General features: G+C 38.6%; 1 protein-coding gene across 1 annotated transcript in view; it reads right to left on the bottom strand.

Moving 5' to 3' along the window:
- Window positions 1-19,999, bottom strand: part of LOC103095610 (tripartite motif-containing protein 12A-like) — a 41,494-nt gene that overhangs the window by 20,907 nt on the left and 588 nt on the right. The window contains exons 2-5 of the mRNA XM_056803815.1: window positions 19,764-19,859; window positions 18,968-19,198; window positions 17,664-17,793; window positions 15,737-15,925 (exon numbers count right to left, since the gene is read on the bottom strand). Coding sequence (XP_056659793.1) covers window positions 15,737-15,925; window positions 17,664-17,793; window positions 18,968-19,198; window positions 19,764-19,859 — 646 coding nt within the window. The remainder of the gene's footprint in view (window positions 1-15,736; window positions 15,926-17,663; window positions 17,794-18,967; window positions 19,199-19,763; window positions 19,860-19,999) is intronic.

The following is a 19,999-nucleotide window of genomic DNA, read 5'->3' on the forward strand; positions in this document are numbered from 1 at the left end:
ATATGACCTTCAACAGACATGTGCAAAGGAAACAAACCTCTGGGCTGTCCTGGGTTAAGCTAGAGCCACCATTGGCACAGGGGAGACATCGACAGTGATTGGTAGATGTGAGAACTGATGGGAGGGGACTTAGTTGGTGTCCTTAAAGATAGCAGGGTCTGAGGAGGGGAGGAGTTTTTTGCTCTGAGAGGTTTTGCTCTGAGAGGTTTTGCTCTGAAGGAGTCTGAGAGGAGAGAGGTCCTGGAGGGAGAGCTCCTGGAGAGGTCTGAGAGGAGGGCTTGCTCTGAAGGAGGCTGGAGGTGGAGGCCCCTGAGACTGTTTCTCCATTTTGGTCATGTGAATGATAGGGACTGATCTCTTTTCTTTGTGTCAGCTATCTAAGGGCTTGGGCCTTTGGCCCAGCCTAAACAGAGGGGGTATTTAAGCCCTATTCCCTTCTCTCCCCTTTCTCACTCTCTCTCTCTCTCTCTCTAACCTCTGGGTCCATACCAGAAATCCATCATTTCTGAGTATCAAAAGCCTGACTTTCATTCCAACAAAATGCACTTTTTGGTAGTTATCCATGGGCATCCCAAAGAACCCAGTAAGGACTTCAGCTTAGTTCATGGGGCTGCATTGTATATAACACATGCTGCTGGCTATACTCTTAAGGAGAGGCCCAAAAGATGGAAGGTTATATGGACACCTGTTGCCAGAATGAGCATGCAAAGCTTGAGGTTCTTAATAGGGACATCTATGAACTTGGTAAAAAATAATTCAAAAATAAGTAATTAAATAGTAAAATAAACAAACTAGCAAATAATAATGATAATTTTAGAAATAGATCCATATAATTGGTTTGCTTTGTAATCTCATTTATTTTTCTTTATGCATTTAAAAGTTGTATTCAGAGAAGGAGTTCCATAGGTTTTACCAGACTGCTAACAAGGTCTAGTTAGTAGTAGTCTCTCGGTAATCGAGAATGACAATTGTCTTTGTGCGTTTTCATCTATGGATAAATGAGTGTGCACAAAGACACTTGTGTGGAAGAGTCGATGCACAGAGACAGTCCCACTCTCTCGGCATTGGATCTGGGTCCAGTGGCACGAAAGGTCGTTACACCTGGAGACTTCCTCAGCTGCATTGGATGGCCCTGTTGTCCTTTGTGCTCCAACACGCCCTAAGCACTCCACAGTGCTTTGCTGTGTCGCCATCTCAGCTGTTGAACCTTCTTGTTGGTTTCTTCCGTCTGTTCAGCCAAAGCAGTCTTCACATGCTGGGTGAGCAAAGCCGCCCTGGTAACAAGGTCTATGGCATAGAAAAGGACAAGAACTCTTGATTTAAAGGGTTCTCCTCAACTGTATGCAGAAAGGGCTGGAGAAATCCCTAGATGGTTGTTAAAGGGACTTGGGACTCTATATGAGAGAGAGAAAAAAAATTCTTAGGGATTGTTGGGAACAACTGCAATGGAATAAAAAGAGGGGAAAGTAGGATCCCACGTGTGATGGTCTGCACATCAGTATGATTGGGGCTGCCATTCATGAGCAGCTATTTTCTGGTATACTCTTTACTGATATGAGTGCTCTCTGTTTGGTATGTGTGTGTGCATGTATGAACACAAGGGTCAGCATATATGTCTGTAATAATCTCTATTGTAGATGTTATTAGAATATCAAGAAGGAGGGATGGAACATGAAAACTTGGACTTGCTGGCATGAAATATCACTCCAGAAATTCAATCCCATCCGTCATAATCAATCTTTAACCTGTCTTCTCTCTCTCCCTATGTATTCACCATCAGCTTCAGTGGAGAATGAGGATTTAAAAAGGGGCTAACATTTGCAATGAACTGGTAAAATAAACTAGAACAAAGGACCAACCCATTTTGTTTGCTTTTAACGTGAAGCCAAGCTCTTTAGCATAGGTTGTTCATTCATTGTTTGTATTCCTCTTAGATTTAAATGGTACCCATAGAATTGCTGGTTAAATATAATAAATAATATTTCTTTTAGAGAGACTTGAAGTTTTATAACACATGGCTTAAATTCAGGAAACTTCTCAGAGAGAGGACACTGTCTTTTTTGATATAAGAGCCCTGGTTCTTTTATATAGCTGCCTCATGAAAAAGGGGATGATGCTGAGTAATAGCTATTCTTTCTCCTTGGGCAAATTCTATTTTATTCTCCTTTGTTTATGTTTTTCTCCTGTTTTGCCTCCCATTTCTATTCTCCCTCCCCTCCTCCAACCTCCATTATAGAAGTTTCTTATATAGCAGAACCATTCTTCAGTCTCGTGGATCTGTATTTCTCTCCTCAAAGAAAAGCAAATGAATATGTATACAGTTGGCATGGTTCATTTTTATTCCTCTTTGCTTCTGTATTCTTTCATTCCTATTTTTCCCAGTGTGCACTGGACTCTCAAAATGCTCCCTTTTATTTCCAGTAAGTTCCAATGTTTTCAGAGAATGTACAAAGGACAGGGCAAGAAGACACAACAGGAAACTATCTCTTGGGGATATTTTTCATAAAGTTCTTTTTCTCAGCAGAGGATTGTATTTTGTGACTGAGGATGTCTTAATGAAGCATGGCCAGAAGAATAAGGAGCTGAAAACAAGAATCTTCCAGTGTTCTCCTTTGCTGTGTTTCTTTGACTAGTCAGAAGGGAAGAATCCATATATTATGTTCATTTCTGATTATTCTGCTTCAAAAAGGAGAGACACCCAGGAGAGATGAGACACATGAGACACAATTTATGATTTGTAGCACATGAAGTTGTTTTAAAGACAGACACTCTAGAATAAGAATGTTGATGAGGAGCATAAATCGACTATGTACCAAGTATTAGAGCAGACCTATGTTTGGTGTAAACAAAACAACTTCTTAATAACTAGAGCTGTCCAAGTGTAGACGGGTTTACATGAGGGAACAGTGAGTTTCTCTTTTGGTGATCACTTTTTGGTGTTGCAGCAGAATTCTGTCTTGGGTATAGGTTTGGAATAGATGTCGTATGAAGTCCTGCCCATCGCTAATATTGTGCCATTGAGCTATATGGTTAGAATTTGAATTTGAACGATATTACACTGTCTAGGCTGCTGAGATGTCTGAAAAAGATGGAGGCCATGTGTTTTTTTTTTTAGTTCTTAAAACATTATTTTATTTGATCATTTTCATACATTATTCATTGGAAACAGATCGTTTTCTTTTCCTCCTCCCCAAACCCCCCGCCACCCCTTCCCTAGCCAACACTCGATATGTCTGGGTATCACATGTGTCCTTGCTCTGAACCCATTTCCTTGTCGTTGGTATTTGCATTAGGGTGTTCATTTAGCGTCTCTCCTTGATCATGTCCCCTCAACCTCTGTAGTCAAGCAGTTGCTTTTCCTCTGTGTTTTTACTCCCTCAGTTTGTCCTCTGCTTGAGGATAGTTTTTTTCTCGTAGATCCCTGCAGATTGTTCAGGGACATTGTAAAGCCATTACTGGAGAAGTCCTTTACGTTCGATTGTACCACAATGTGTCAGTCTCTGTGTACAATGTTCTCCTGGTTCTGCTCCTCTCATCTCTGCATCACTTCCTGGAGGTTGTTCCAGTCTCCATGGAATTCCTCCACTTTATTATTCCTTTGAGCACAATAGTATTCCATCACCAACATATACCACAATTTGTTCAGCCATTCCCCAATTGAAGGGCATCCCCTCATTTTCCAATTTTTGGCCACCACAAAGAGTGCAGCTATGAATATTCTTGTACAAGTCTTTTTACTTATTGTCTCTTTGGGGTACAAACTCAGCAGTGCTATAGCTGGATCAAAGGGCAGACAGTCTTTTTTTGCCCTTGGGCATAGTTCCAAATTGCCCTCCAGAATGGTTGGATCAATCCACAACTCTACCAGCAATGCATTAATGTCCCTACTTTGCCACATCCCCTCCAGCATTCATTACTTTCCTTTGCTGTCATGTTAGCCAATCTGCTAGGTGTGAGGTGATACCTCATAGTTGTTTTGATTTGCATCTCTCTGATTATAAGAGATTTAGAACACTTTTTCATGTGCTTATTAATAATTTTGATTTCTTTAACTGAAAATTGCCTATTCATGTCCCTTGCCGATTTATCAATTGGAGAATGGCTTGATTTTTTTGTACAACTGGTTTAGCTCTTTATAGATTTGAGTAATTAGACCTTTGTCAGAGGTTTTTGTTATGAAGATTATTTCCCAATTTGCTGCTTTCCTTCTAATTTTAGTTACATTGGTTTTGTTTGTACAAAACCTTTTTAATTTGATGTAGTCAAAATTATTTATTTTGCAGTTTGTGACTCTTTCTAAGTCTTTCTTGGTTTTAAAATCTTTCCCTTCCCAAAGGTCTGACATGTATACTATTCTGTGTTCACCTAATTTACTTATAGTTTCCTTCTTTATATTCAAGTCATTCACCCATTCTGAGTTTATCTTGGTGTAGGGTGTGAGGTGTTGAACCAAACCTAATCTCTCCCACACTGTCTTCCAATTTTCCCAGCAGTTTTTATCAAATACTGGATTTTTGTCCCAAAAGCTGGGGTCTTTGGGTTTGTCATAGACTGTCTTGCTGAAGTTATTTACCCCAAGTCTATTCCACTGATCCTCCTTTCTGTCTCTTAGCCAGTACCAAATTGTTTTGATGACCACTGCTTTGTAATATATTTTGAGATCTGGGATTGCAAGGCCACCTTCCTTTGTATATATTTTTTTCATTATTTCCCTGGATATCCTTGATCCTTTATTCTTCCAAATGAACTTTGTTATGGTTTTCTCTAATTCAGTAAAATGTTTTTTGGTAGTTCGATGGGTATGGTGCTAAATAGATAGATGAGTTTGGGTAGGATGGTCATTTTTATTATGTTAGCTCGTCCCACCCATGAGCAATCAATGTTTTTCCAATTGTTTAGATCTAGTTTTAATTGTGTGGAGAGTGTTTTGTAGTTGTGTTCATGTAGTTCCTGTGTTTGTCTTGGGAGATAGATTCCTAAGTATTTTATATTGGCTTGGGTGACTTTAAATGGAATTTCTCTTTCTAATTCTTGCTGCTGAACTGGGTTCGAGATATACAGAAATGCTGATGACTTCTGTGGGTTTATTTTGTATCCTGCAACTTTGCTAAAGTTGTTGATTATTTCGATTAGCTTTTTGGTTGATTCCCTAGGATTCTTTAAGTAAATCATCGTATCATCCACAAAGAGTGACAGCTTGGTCTCCTCATTGCCAATTTTAATTCCTTCAATTTCTTTTTCTTCTCTAATTGCTACTGCTAGTGTTTCTAGTACAATATTAAATAAGAAAGGTGATAATGGGCATGCTTGTTTGACTCCTGATCTTATTGGGAAGGCTTTGAGTTTTTTCCCATTGCAGATGATGTTTGCTGATGGTTTAAGATATATATTGTTTATTATTTTTAGGAAAGGCCCTTCTATTCCTATACTTTCTAGTGTTTTCAATAGGAATGGGTGTTGTATTTTGTCAAAGGCTTTTTCTGCATCTATTGAGATAATCATGTGATTTTTGTCAGTTTGCTTGTTTATATGGTCAATTATGTGGACAGCTTTCCTAATATTGAACCATCTTTGCATTCCTGGTATGAATCCTACCTGATCGTACTGGATAACCCTTGTGATGACTTGCTGGAGTCTTTTTGCTAGTATCCTATTTAAGATTTTTGCATCTATATTCATTAGGGAGATTGGCCTATAGTTTTCTTTCTCTGTTTTAACCTACCTGGCTTTGGGATCAGTACCATGTTTGTATCATAAAAAGAATTTGGTAGAATCCCTTCTTGGCTTATTCTGTCAAATAGTTTGTATAGTACTGGGGTTATCTATTTTTTGAATGTTTGATAGAATTCATTTTTGAATCTATCTAGACCTGGGGATTTTTTCTTAGGGAGTTCTTTGATGGCTTGTTCAATTTCTTTTTCTGATATGGGATTGTTTAGGTAATTTATTTCTTCTTCTTTTAGTCTAGGCAATTTATATTTTTGTAAGTATTCATCCATATCACTTAGATTGCCATATTTTTTGCCATTTAATTGGGCATAGTAGTTTTTATTGATTGCCTTGATTTCCTCTTCATTAGAGGTGAGGTCTCCCTTTTCATCTGGGATACTGCCAATTTTGTTTTTTTTTCTTTCCTTTTTTTAATTAGACTGACTAGTACTTTGTCAATTTTATTTGTTTTTTCAAAGTACCAGCTTCTAGTCGTATTTATTAAATCAATAGTTCTTTGACTTTCCATTTTATTAATTTCTCCTTTGATTTTTAGAATTTCTAATTTAGTCTTCATCTGAGGATTCTTAATTTGTTCACTTTCTAGTTTTTTTAATTTGCATGCCCAATTCATTGACCTTTGCCCTTCTTAATTTGTTTATATATGAACTCAAGGATATAAATTTCCCCCTCAGTACTGCTTTGGCTGCATACCATAGGTTTTGAAAAGATGTCTCACCATTGTCATTTTCTTCAATGAAGTTATTAATAGTTTCTACAATTTGTTCTTTAACTAGCTGGTTTTGGAGAATCATATTGTTTAATTTCCAATTAATTTTTGATTTATCTCTCCATGTACCCTCACTAATTATTATTTTTATCATTGTGGTCTGAGAAGGTTGCATTTATTATTTCTACCCTTTTGCAGTTGTTTGCAATGATTTTGTGCCCTGTTACATGGTCAATTTTTGTGAATGTACCATGTTCTGCTGAAAAGAAGGTGTATTCCTTTTTATCCCTATTTATTTTTCTCCATATGTCTACTAACTCTAATTTTTCTAAGATTTCATTTGCTTCTCTTACCTCTTATTTATTTTTTTATTTGATTTATCTGGTTCGGATAGGGGAAGGTTAAAATCTCCCACTAGTATAGTTTTTCTATCTATTTCATCCTTGAGCTCCTCTTGTTTCTCCTTTAAAAATTTTGATGCTCTGCCATTTGGTGCATCCATATTGAGTACAGATATTTCTTCGTTGTCTATACTGCCTTTTCTCAGGATGTAATTACTTTCCCTATTTCTTTTAACTAGATTTATTTTTACTTTGGCGTTGTCCAATATCAGATTGCTACTCCTGCCTTCATTTTATCATTTGATGCCCAATAGATTTGGCTCCATCCTCTTACTTTCACCCCATGCGTATCTATCTTCATGTGTGTTTTTTGCAGACAGCATATGGTAGGGTTTTGGAGTCTAATCCACTCTGTTATTCACTTGAATTTTATGGGTGAGTTCATTCCATTCACATTCAGAGTTATGATTACTAGCTGTGTATTTCCCAGCATTTTGATTTCTACTCCTGCTCCTGCCTTTTCTTCTTTCACTATTTCCTTCTACACCAATGTTTGTTTAGTCAGTCCCCCTAGGCCCCCCCCCCCCATTATTTTACTTCCCTTTCTACACCCTCCCTTCTTATTCCCTCCCTTATTTTCATCTGTAGTCTTTTTAAAATCCCCCCCCACACCCTCTCCCTCCCTTGTACTGCTTCCCTCCCCACCAGTCCATTTCTTACTTTTTACTCCCCTATAGGATGCAAATCTATTCTCTTCCCCAATGGATTGGGTTGTTCTTCCCTCTTTGGGTCAGTTTCAAAGTACGTAAGAGTTGAGTATTTCCTATCTCCAAACTCTTTACCCTTCCAGTGTATCAATGTTCTCCCCCCTCCCGCCATGAGCTTCTTTTTGACATATAAATGTACCCCCATTTGTTTCTCTTCCCATTTCTTTTAATCATAACCTCTTTTTTTAGCTCTAGTCATGTGTGTGTGTATATATATACCTACACATGTATATGCATTTATGCATGCATATATCTACATACCTATTTATGTCTTGTCCTTTCATCCTATACAGTTTGTCACTGTTCCCTCTGAGTGTAGTTCTTCTAGCTGTTCAGGTGACAGCAACAGTTTTTAAGAGTTACCAATGACCTTTTTTCTTATAGGGATACATATTTTAACTTATTGAGTCTCTTACAAAATTTTTGTTGTTGTTTTGTTTGTTTTTTTCCCTTCTTTTTAAATTACCTTTTAATGATTCTTTTGAGTTCTGTGGTTGGACTTCAAATTTTCTGTTCAGGTCTGGTCTTTTATTTATGAATGCTTGGAACTCTTCTGTTGTGTAGAATGACCATACTTTCCCCTGTAAGAATATAGTCAGGTTTGATGGGTATTTTATTCTTGGTTGTAGACCTAGTTCCCTTGCTTTCCGGAATATAGTATTCCATGCCTTTTGGTCCTTCAGTGTGGATGCAGCCAGATCCTGTGTTAACCTCACCGTGTTTCCATGGTATCTGAATGGCTTCTTCTTGTCAGCTTGTAATATCTTTTCTTTCATCTGATTGTTTTTGAATTTGGCTATAACATTTCTTGGTCTTGTCAGTTGGGGATTAAATACAGGGGGTGATCTGTGGATTCTTTCAATCTCCACTTTCCCCTCTTGTTCTAGGATCTCGGGACAGTTTTCCTGGATAATTTCCTCTAGTATTATGTCCAGGCTTTTTCTTTTGTCATGGTCTTCTGGTAGTCCAATTATTCTTAAATTGTCTCTTCTTGAACGATTTTCTAAATCATCTGTTTTGTTAATGAGATGCTTCACATTTTCCTTAATTTTTTCATTCTTTTTGTTTTTATAGTGTCCTACTTCCTTCTGAGTTCACTTAATTCCAGCTGTTGTGTTCTGGTTCTTAAAGATTGGATTTCATCTCTGGCTTTTTGGTCATCCTTTTCCTTCTGGTCTGGCCTGATTTTCTTTGAAGATCTTCTTTCATCCTCTTTGCCTCATCTTTCTTTCATCCTCTTTGCCTCGTCTTTCTTTCATCCTCTTTGCCTCGTCTTTCTTTCATCCTCTTTGCCTCATCTTTCTTTCATCCTTTTTGCCTCATCTTTCTTTCATCCTCTTTGCCTCATCTTTCTTTCATCCTTTTTGCCTTGTCTTTCTTTCATCCTCTTTGCCTCGTCTTCCAACTGGTTGGTTTTGGCTTTCAAAGCACTATTTTCTCGTTTTACTTCAAGTGCCTCTGTTTCCAGATAACTTATCTTAATTTTTAAGTTCTTTTCCCAATTGTCTTCAGCCTCTCTTAGATGTGTTTTGAGTTCTTCCACAGCCTGTATCTAATTTGCTGGGATTTCTGGTTTATCGTTTGCTGATCTCTCCCCCTCTGTTCCATTTGCTGAGTAGTAGCTATCTATTGTAGTTTCTTTTTTCTTTTTTTGTTGTTTCCTTAAATTCACCACTTCTTTACTCCCCTTATTTGTCTGTGCTCTTGTTCCTCTCATTTTTTTTGTTTTTTGGGGACTTCTATCAGTCTCCCCTCTTGGAGCTTTAACAGAAGATCTGTTGGTGTAGCCTCTGGGGGAGGGTTGTTGGGGGTTTGAGCTTCCCTGTTCTCTGGAGGCTTTTGATTGGCTTAAAGTCCAGCAGTCAATGAGGATGGATGGGGAGCCTGGGCTTCCCTGCATTCTGGAGACTTTTGATGGGATTGAGTTCAGCTTGGTTGGGCTGGGTTTACTCTGAGTTTTAAACTTCTTAGAAGGCTGGAGCAAATATGGAGGATCTCCAAAGTTCTGGCCAGGCTGCCAGGTCTATAATACTTCTGGGCTGCCATCTTGACTCTTCCTCTAGTTTTCTGTTCTTATAGAAGACCCTGCTCTTTAGGGGGGGGGGGAGGCGTCATGGTCTCCCTGGACTCTGAGGGCTCCTGATGGGATTAAGTTCAGCTGGTGTGGGCCAAATGATCCCCGAACCAAAACACCTCCTCCTCCACAATCTGTGTTGAATGCCCAGAGACTGGCCCAGGTTGCTCTCAAGTTAAGCCCTTCGGTGTAACCCCTTTGCTGGCCCTGAGGTTTCTGTCCTTTCAGAAGCTCTGAGGGGTCCTGACGGGATTGGGTTCAGATGGTACCCTAAAGTTGAAACCTCCCTTGAGACTCAGATGGAAGGACCCAGCCAGGGGGCTACAGGCTTCCCCCTTCTCTCTCTGTTTCCTTGCCATATGTGGTGGGCTCCCCGGAGTCTGGCTCAGGTTGCTTTCATGGTGAGTCCTTCAGAATAGCCAGCCCTGAGGCCCTTTTGCTGGGTTGTGGGCTTAGCACTCTGGGTTAGGGGGGGATGGGTCCGGGGAACTTTCTTCTGCCTACCCCTTAGATCCTATTGATCTAGGTTTCTGGCTTTTGGGGGGCCATACCTTTTGATCCAGGTCCAGGAGGAGGGTTCCCTGGGTCTGTCTTGTTGTTCAGTTTGAATTTTGGTGTCCTGGGAGCATTCAGTTTGTGATTGGTAAGGAAGGGTTTTCAGAGGTCTGAACTTTCGCTGCCTCTAAGCCGCCATCTTGACCAGAAGTTCATGTGTTTTGATTCACCAGAGACACCAACCCCATTCATTATATTTTTCATGGAAATACTTTAGGACACCACTGAAATCTTCTACCTAAGACAGTGTGTGCTGTCACGTGATTCAGGAAGATGAAAAGTGAATTGAAAAGGCCCATCTATATCTTTGGGAACCTGGCTGTCAAATGAGTGTGAAGATTCTGCACTCCAGGACTGTGCAAAGATTTACAGAGAAATGGTAGTGACTAACCTTCTTTGTGGCTGTAAAACCTAGATATGTTACCTCAGCAAGCTTCTGGCACAATTTCAATAGCTTCACCCATGAGTCATAATTAATATTAGATGGCAAAAGAGAATGACCAAAGATGTTTGGGAATGCAGTCAGCCTACCCGAATGAAACAATACTTGATGCTATAAAGTTCCAAATAACTGGATACATGTGGAGAATGAATGACTCTAGGATGCCATGTGTTTATTTGCTTTTCCTTCTCCTTTAAGTACATAGCACACCCAATATATGATGGTAAGGAGAGGTCATGCAATTTATGGATATGTGTCTGATGGGCAAGGCGTGGAACAGTCGTGAACCCATTGGAAAAACAACATTTAAAAGGAGAAATCAGAAAGACTGTCTTTCATCTGTGCATTATTTTCCAGCCTCTTGTTTCTATTTAAACCTGTAATACCTCACACTTATTTATTTGCCCAAAATCTTCAAGGCTCAACTCAAATGATTCTTCTTTTCTGAATCTTCCTTGGGTCTTTCTACTACTGTGTAATTTATCCTCATCCTGACATCCTGTTCTATTTCTAACAATAAAATATTAGAGCTCAAAGAGAATTTGTAGGTCATCTAGACCAACAGTTAGCAATCTATGGCCAGCAGGGCAAATACTATGTGCTGTCTATTTTTTTTAGGAGGCCTGAGAGTTAACAGTCTTTACATTTGTAAATAAAGTTGTACACTTTTAAGTAAAACTGTATTTAAATAAATTTGTAGAGACTTAGGTCACCAGCTGTACAAAAACAGACTGGGACTGGATTTGGTTTATAGATCATAATTTGCAGACTAGATCTTTTTTGTTTCCTATACTCCTTGGCTTCTTGGCAAATCTTCCCCTATCTCCTATGCAATATTAAAGGAAATGAATTCCAGTTACCCTGCATGTGCCCATGAGAAATAAAAGATTCATTTTTTTCTCAAAAGGTATATCCAAAATTTGTAACTTTATTGATTAAAAACCTATTAAAAGTTTCTAAATGATTTCTATAGGATGATGTATTTTTTTTTACTAAATATTCCCCACATCTCCTTGGTAAGTAGGAGCCCCTTTTTTATCCAGATCTCTCCTTTTATTGTTTTTTTATTATTCTTTTTAAAAAACCCTTATTTTCTAAGACTTGTACAAGAATATTAATAGCTATGTTCTTTGTGATGGCAAAAAAAAATTGGAAAATGAGGGGACGCCCTTTAGTTGGGGAATGGCTGAATAAAATGTGGTATATGTTGGTGATGGAATACTATTGTGCTCAAAGGAATAATAAACTGGAGGAATTCCATGGGGACTGGAACAACCTCCAGGAATTAATGCAGAGTGAGAGGAGCAGAACCAGGAGGTCATTGTACACAGAGACTGATACACTGTGGTACAATGAAACATAATGGACTTTTCTATTAGTGGCAATGCAGTGATATTTTTTTTTACTAAATATTCCCCACATCTCCTTGGTAAGTAGGAGCCCCTTTTTTTTGCCATCACAAAGAACATAGCTATTAATATTCTTGTACAAGTCTTAGAAAATAAGGGTTTTTTAAAAAGAATAATAAAAAAACAATAAAAGGAGAGATCTGGATAAAAAAGGGGCTCCTACTTACCAAGGAGATGTGGGGAATATTTAGTAAAAAAAAATACATCATCCTATAGAAATCATTTAGAAACTTTTAATAGGTTTTTAATCAATAAAGTTACAAATTTTGCAGAGTGAGAGGAGCAGAACCAGGAGGTCATTGTACACAGAGACTGATACACTGTGGTACAATGAAACATAATGGACTTTTCTATTAGTGGCAATGCAGTGATCCTGTACAACCCGAAAGGATCTATGAGAAAGAACACTATCCACATTCAGACGAAAACTGTCAGAGTAGAAACACCAAAGAAAAACAACTGCTTGGTTACATGGGTCAAAGGGATATGGCTGGGGATGTAAACTCTAAATGAACAACATCCTAGTGCAAACACCAACAACATGGAAATAGGTTCTGATCAAGGACACAAGTAATACCCAATGAAATTGTGCATCGACTGCTGGAATGGTGGGTGGAAGAGAGGGAGGGAAATAATGTGATTATTGTAACCAAGGAATAATGTTCTTATTTGAATAAATAAATTAATTTTTTTTAAAGAGAGATATTCAATGGATTCCTTTAGTCCCAACTCTTGGAAATCATGAGTTAATTGCATGAAAAAAAATTAAAGAATTAATTGTAAGTATTAATTCCAAGGCAGAAGAGTGAGAAGGGCTAGCCAACTGGGGTTGTGGCATAGTTGGGAAGTGCCCACTGAGCCACCTACCTACCCCCAACCCTCTCCTTTTCACTTAGGAGGAAAGTGAATTCCCTTAAGTCATTCAAGACAAGAAGAAAACAGAGCCTTCTTAATCCATAGAGAGATTGTGGAAAGACAGATATACTATATGTTATTTGTGGAGATGTGAAGTCATCCAACTGTTCAGGAAAACAATTGGAATTATATGAAGAAAGTGACAAAAATGTTTTTTGATCAACAGATCCCACTGCTAGGCATATACACCAATGAGGTCAACTACCCCCATATATGCCCAAAATTTCTAACACTACTTTTTGTAGTGACAAAGAACTGGAAACAGAGTAGGTGCCGTTCAATGGAAGGAATGGCAAAATGAGTCATGGTACATGTATGTGCTTTAAGAAATAGATATAAGAAATACAGAGAACCAGAGGATGACTTATATGAACTAGTATGGTGGCAAGTGAAGCAAGTAGAAAAAAGGAAAGCAATACATGCAATGACTCTGACTATGCAAGGAATGAGTAAGAGCAAAGTCATTGAAACTGAATGTTAGGAGTATAATGAATAAATAGTCCTCTCCCTCCCACCTAAGGATCAAAGAGCATACTTCCTCCCCTTTATTGCAGGTTACTTTTGCTCAATTTTTTTTCCTTTTTTACTAACAACTAAATGACACAGTGGAAAGAATTTGGGGCTTAGACTCAGGAAGACCTGAACTCAAATCCTACTTCAGACCTTTCAAAGCTGTGTGATCCTGGGCAACTCAATTAACATCTGCCAGCTTGTTTCCTCATCTGCAGACTGGGAACAATAATAGCACCTATTTTACAGGGTTGTTGTAAGGATCAAATGGGGTCAAGTGCTTTGCAGACCTTAAAAGACCATATAATGCAACTATTTGTTATCATTGTTAGTTATATAAGGAATAGATTATACAGGCATATGGGGAAGTATAAGTAATGGAAAAATTATATCAATTTTTTTAAGAGAGGCATAACTGAATAAGTGTACACCTATTAACACAGAAATAAAATAGTGCTTATTGTTTTTATTAAAAATAATAAATTTTCAATAATTTCCAAGTAAATTTTCAACAATTTACTAGTAAGAACATTTAACCACGATCCAACTTGGAAGAGTAAAGTAAACCTCACATAAGATTTAAATTTGGAAAGCATGAGTACCCTCTTCTTATTTAAAGGATGAGAAAACTGAGATCCAGAGAAAGAAATGATTTGCCTGAGGTCATATCAATTGTTCTCTTTCAGTGATGGTAAACCTTTTAGAGATTGAGTGCCATGTCAGACCAAATGCCTTGCCCTGCCTCCCCCCGACCTTTCTCTCCCCCCTTATTCCAGAGAGGGAAGGAGAAAGACCTCACCTTGGGCTGCTGAGTAGGGGGACATTTGACAGGAGGAATGTCCTCAGGCACCTGGAAAGGGGGAGCTCTGCTCCAAGTCCTGGCTTTCTAATAACAAACTCTGGTAGGCAAACAGAGGACTTTGTGGACCCTTTATGGAATTTGTGCCATGGGTTCACCTTCACTGGCCAAGACCAAATAGGTTGGTTCTATTAGACATTAGACAACAATCTATTGCACCCCTCTTTGAGGGCTGGGGTGCCTAGAAGATCAGATTGATGTTCCTCATGGCTAGGCTGAATATTTCTTTCTAGAAAGGAAAGAAGGATTGGAGAAGCAAGAAAAATGGTCAGCCCCATCCAAAATTTATTTTGAAAAACATCTTTCTGAAATCTCACATGTCTCCTTCTTTTGTACTTTCCTATTACCTTGCTTGGAGATTTTCTGGTTTAGTAAGATCTAGTCACCAAAAGGGTTGTCTTTGTAAATATCTTCTCTGGTTTAGGAATTCTTTTCAAAGCCTGAATGATCTTCATTTAGCTTTGTCTGGCTGCTCGCTGACACAGTTAGAACTTAATTGTGTCCGTGCCCCATTAGATCCCTCCTTTTGAAGAACTCAGGACTATTTTGTTGTCCATCAGGAATTTGTGTTCACACCTGCAGGTACTGTCTTCCAAAGCTGGACAGAGGAGGAACATAACCAGAGGCTCACTAATGCTTTGTTGAATACATATTTCTGACCTTGAAAAAAGGAGGCTGGATTTCCCCTCTGGCTGGGTAGCTCATGCTCCTCCCCATCCCAAGCCGTGTTTCTCTGAGAAAAGCTAGTTGTATTCCGTTTTTATCTTGGAGAAGGGAGGATTCTGAATTCAGATTTTGGGGTGTTTGACTTTGCTTAGTAACTTCAGGATAGAGGCAGGAGTAGGAAGGGCAGCAGTTAGGAAGAGGAGTGGAAAGATGAAAAGGGAGGGGAAAGAGGAAGTAGAAAGTTAGGTGGCAAGAAGAAATGCAGAGAAGAGTAGGAGGGTTGAAGAAAGAAGGCAGGAGGGTGATAAGGAAGAGAGTAAGGAACCATTTTGATGCTTCTTCAAGTATATATAGAAAAGCAGAGATGGAGACAGAGACACACACTCATTTTGACATGAGCTTTTTGTTAATATAGCCGTTAATGGTATTCAGATATGTTATTCTATTTCATTTTTATTTGTTTGGGCTCACACTAAGTAGAGCTGAAAGGGCGAACAGGCCCTCGAAAAGTTGAATTTAGAAAACTAAAGATAACATTCTTTTCATTAACATTATAAAAAGTAATGTTGCCCTTTTCATAGTCAAGGAAAATACCCAACTTGCATGGAGGTATCAACAAAAAGCAACTTTCTGAACTCCAGAAGAGTGTTTGATTAACTTTTAAGCCTATTATGGCTTTTACATCTTCATATAACATAGAGACATTCTCATTTTTGCTGACTGAATCCTCACAGATTCCAAGTACCCATTCTGTCTGACCTTCCACATCTACTTCCCAGTAGTGTTGGCCACTGGAAAAGCTCTCAGTTCCCAACACAGTAACAAAATAGTCACGTGTTTCTTTGTTGTCAGGCTGTTTGAGTGTGTCAAAATGATACTTTATACTCTTATAATCTTCAGGTATAATAAGTTGAAATGTGTCTGTTTCAGGATCCATTGTTATAGCCTCTATAAAAAAAGAAAAGGAATTATTAGCCTTGGATGTCAGATGTTGGGAGTTAAAAGCATCTCCCCCACCCCCAAAAAAATCCCTAATCCTGAACGATCTCAAACTTTGGGACATTAAATCCATTTGCAATTATATAAGAAATCTTGAGGGGACTGTCCTGCCTTTGCCTCTGACATTTATGGGCAAAAATATCTTAGTTATCTAATACCTTGGTTTCCTAATTAAAATGAAGGTAGAATACAATGAAATAAATACTAAGTTCATTTAAAAAACCAATTATCTATATTTTGAGGTATTCTTTAAATACTATAGAATGACTTTTTAATTAAGCAGTTACTATGTTTGCGTAGAAAGTCATGCCTTGGAAGATATGTAGTATCTGAAGGAGTTATTGTATCGGGATTGTCATTGACAGTATGGACTAACACAGATGGGAAATATAAGCATTGGGTCCTTGGTGAAAAGGACATTTTTGTACAAATCACTTTTTACAAAGATCAGCTAAAAGAGGGATTCACTCTTTTCAGTTCTTCCAGAGATCCCTGTCCTCAAAGAGATGAATGGAAGCTACTTGAGACCTACATAGATACATAATCAAGATAGATTAGTAAACACATTAAAAAGTTACAAATTTGGATAAAAGAAGATTTATAGGAAGGAGATAAATATGGAAGGAAACAAAGGAAGAAAGTGAGAGGGAAGATGAACTGGAGGAAGGGAGAAAAGGAGGCAGGGAAGGAGTCAATGAAGAACTGGATGATTACTTGAAAATCCCAGAAATGGAGTTGGAGGCAAGAAGTTGGAGAATGGTGACAAGGAAAGAAGGCATCTGGGTAGCATGACTTGGTGAAAATGTTTAGACTTCATTGTGTGGGCTTTGGACATTAGAATGACCTGTGACATCGGAATAAGATCCAAGGTTCATCATTAATCCTCGGGAAGGATGGATTAGAACAGGAACAACTTAGATACACAAAGCACATTTAGGAACATATTATAGATGTTCAATTACTATGCCAGTTTGGGAGACGGGGTATTGGTGGAGGGCGATGGAACTTCTGGAACTGGAACAAGACTCAGCCACAAGCTGACCAATAGGGAAGCAATAGGATATTTCTCACTGACATACTTGTGAGAAGTATCTTAGTGTTGAAGAAATGTCATGGAATTACGCCATAGGAATACCCAGTGAAAGATTTCCCTTTCCTCCCCTGTCATCTCTTGCATCTATTCAGTCTCAGTCTCAGAGGAAGCTGGGATTTCTTCCTTGCCTGAGAGTGAGGTTTTTTTGTTTTTAATATAATCCTTTCTATCAAAGAAACTTTTTTTCTATGATTCTCAGAGGCAAATATGCCTCTTCTCAGGAATATTCTTCCACAATGGCTCCTTTTCCTACACATTTATTTCCCCACTGAGTCTGCAGAGGAAATTCAGGTAGGTGAAAGTTTGACTCAGCCTGGCTTTCCTGAATGGTCTCAGAACTTGAAATAAAGCATCAGAGAAAGCTCAAGAACCAAAAGTTGGTTCTTTTCCAGAAAGGTTCACAAGCTTCCTAATAGGAAAATGAATAGAATGGAAAAGAGACTGTACTACAGAATTCTCATAGCAAGGAATGAGCACTCCAGGTTTCCAAAATACCCTTCACCAGCAGAAAGTTAAAAAGTGACCCCAAATGCACATTCTCAACAATAAATGGTAAATGAATGAGTAAATAAGTGAAAAAGGAGGATCACTCACGCCTGTTGAGATAACAAAGGGGGAAACTGGAAATCACTTCTTCAGTAGTCATGTGAGGGGAGAAATGATCTTTATGGTGTAGCAGAAGGGGTCGTTTGGGCTGGCTCATAGCAGACACTTCAGAAATACACTGGAAACAATATGGGGGCTTCTGGCAGTTGCCTGAATGTCAACTGAGAAAGGTATACTTTGACTGACTTTGATAGCTCCTGAGAAGTTCTATTAAACCATTTATCTGGAACTTGTAAAAGTGAGGTTAACAGTCTGCGTTTCTTGAAGTCGCAGCTCCTCATTCCTAAGAAACAGGATGCACTCAGTTACATTTGTTCTACAAAGGTCTCCAAAATACTTCCTGCATCAAATTCTTCATTATGTTCCAGCACATTGGACCCTAGTTACCCCCTTCAAAGAGCCAGACTCCTTCACAGATTTGATTTTCTGACTTAGTAGACCAAAGAAGGGAGCCTTACCTTTCCAGGATGCCTTTCATATCCTGGGGAAAGAAAATAGAGTTAGTGTTTTGCTCCTTGGTCTGATTCTTTAAGATTATCTTTCTCAGAGAGCCCAGACACACGTCCTCACTTTTCTGTCACTCCCTTTGAGTTCTTTTCCAGGGACATTAAAATATGGGCACAATTCACGTTGGTGCAGAATTGGTGAGAGTGATCTCTGGTTGCTCTTTGATTGGCCTCATACTTCTGGTTGGCTCCTGAGCTTGGAGAAATAACTCCATTGTGAGAAGAGCAACATTGTGCCCTTCTCTCCTTCCTTCACACAGAAAACTCATCTATCAGAGTGAAATTTTGCTTTGTCTGAAGGAGAGAAGCAAATGAGGAAGTTGGAAAGCATTTGGTGGTCTGGGAGACTGGTTGCCAAGCTTGTTGATGGTTAGTCCTTGGACATGTGGGTCTGAGACTGAAGAGGCACATCCTCATTTTATAGAATCATTAACTATTGCTTCTGAAAAGAGCCTCCAAGGGATGAAGTATCCCACCCACTTTTTCCCAAGGAATGAGGTATGTCATCACTCTGGGAGAATTGGTAGATTCAAGCAAGAATAAATTCAAACCAACCTGAGGCAGGTAGGGAAATACAGAGCACTTGAGAAGCTCTGTGCTACATATGACTACTCCCCAGCCCTGCTCCTCAACAAGCAAGGGCACTTCAGGAATCAGATGAAAATCTGAACTGGTCCATTTTTGCAAATATTTCTGAAACCCTTTTCTTCATGTTCTTTGGAAAGGGCCTGAACCTCCTGCTCCTCATTTCTATAGCAATAGTACAGGGCACTTTCACACACTCACCTGGAGCATTTTGAAAGGGGACGCATTCAAACTCTCTTCGATTTCTAGTATCATTTGTTGGAAGAGTTGAATTTGTTCGGACAGTATGGCCTTATTTGTTTGGACTTTTGCCAGATTGTCCTCTAAGTCCTGGTTCAGTTTTTGCAGGTGTTCATTTTCTTCATCGTATAAAATCTCATGCATTTTTTTGTATTCACATCTAATTAGCTTTTTGTAAAGGTCTGCATGCTTCTGTCCGAAGAGAAATTAGGATAAAGGAAAGAAGCAAAAATTTTACAATGGAATGAGGTGCATACTCAACATTTGTGCTCTTTATGACATATTTTTGCCATCTAAGAAGATTCATGAATTCTGAAACGAGACCTAGCTTTTCTGGCTGCTGGGCCAAAATTTTCCATTTCAGGGTTTTTGAGGAATATTTTTTCTTGCAGGTCATTTTGTGAAACAAGTAGTTAAGGATGGAAATCATAGAGTGATCATTTATAAAGGAAACGTCCTCAAAAAGAGAGATAATTTTCTCTCAAAATACCCAATTCCTTTGTAGAAAATGTTTGATCATACGTATATTTTAACAACTTATATGCAAAGAGTTATTTTATTAGCATCAGGCATGGAATTACTTTATCATAAGAGTGTAAAACTTTTCATTCTTTGATCAATAACATGAATCTAATCCTTTGCAAAAGAGATCTTTTTTTCCCCCTTTTCCTGCTATTTTTATCATCAAATATTACTACTGAGATGAACCTTCAAAGGACAATTAACTCATAATTTACCAAGAAAAGCAGATTCTGACCTTAGCATTTTCCTCTTGTTTTCCCATATCGTTGTTTTCTGCTTTCAATTCCCCATCCTTTTTCTGTAATACATTCAGTGTCTCCTGGAGTTTCTTCTGCAAGAGAAAAAAAAAGGCTTGGTCAAAGCTGTTTTGGAGTCAAGAGGCCCACATGTTATATGATTATTGGGGCTCTTCTTATTATTAGCATTTTAAAATGAGAACACTGAGACCAAGAAGGATCTGCAAAGACCAGT

Source organism: Monodelphis domestica, chromosome 6 (genome assembly GCF_027887165.1).
Source record: "Monodelphis domestica isolate mMonDom1 chromosome 6, mMonDom1.pri, whole genome shotgun sequence".
Taxonomy (NCBI): Eukaryota; Metazoa; Chordata; class Mammalia; order Didelphimorphia; family Didelphidae; genus Monodelphis; species Monodelphis domestica.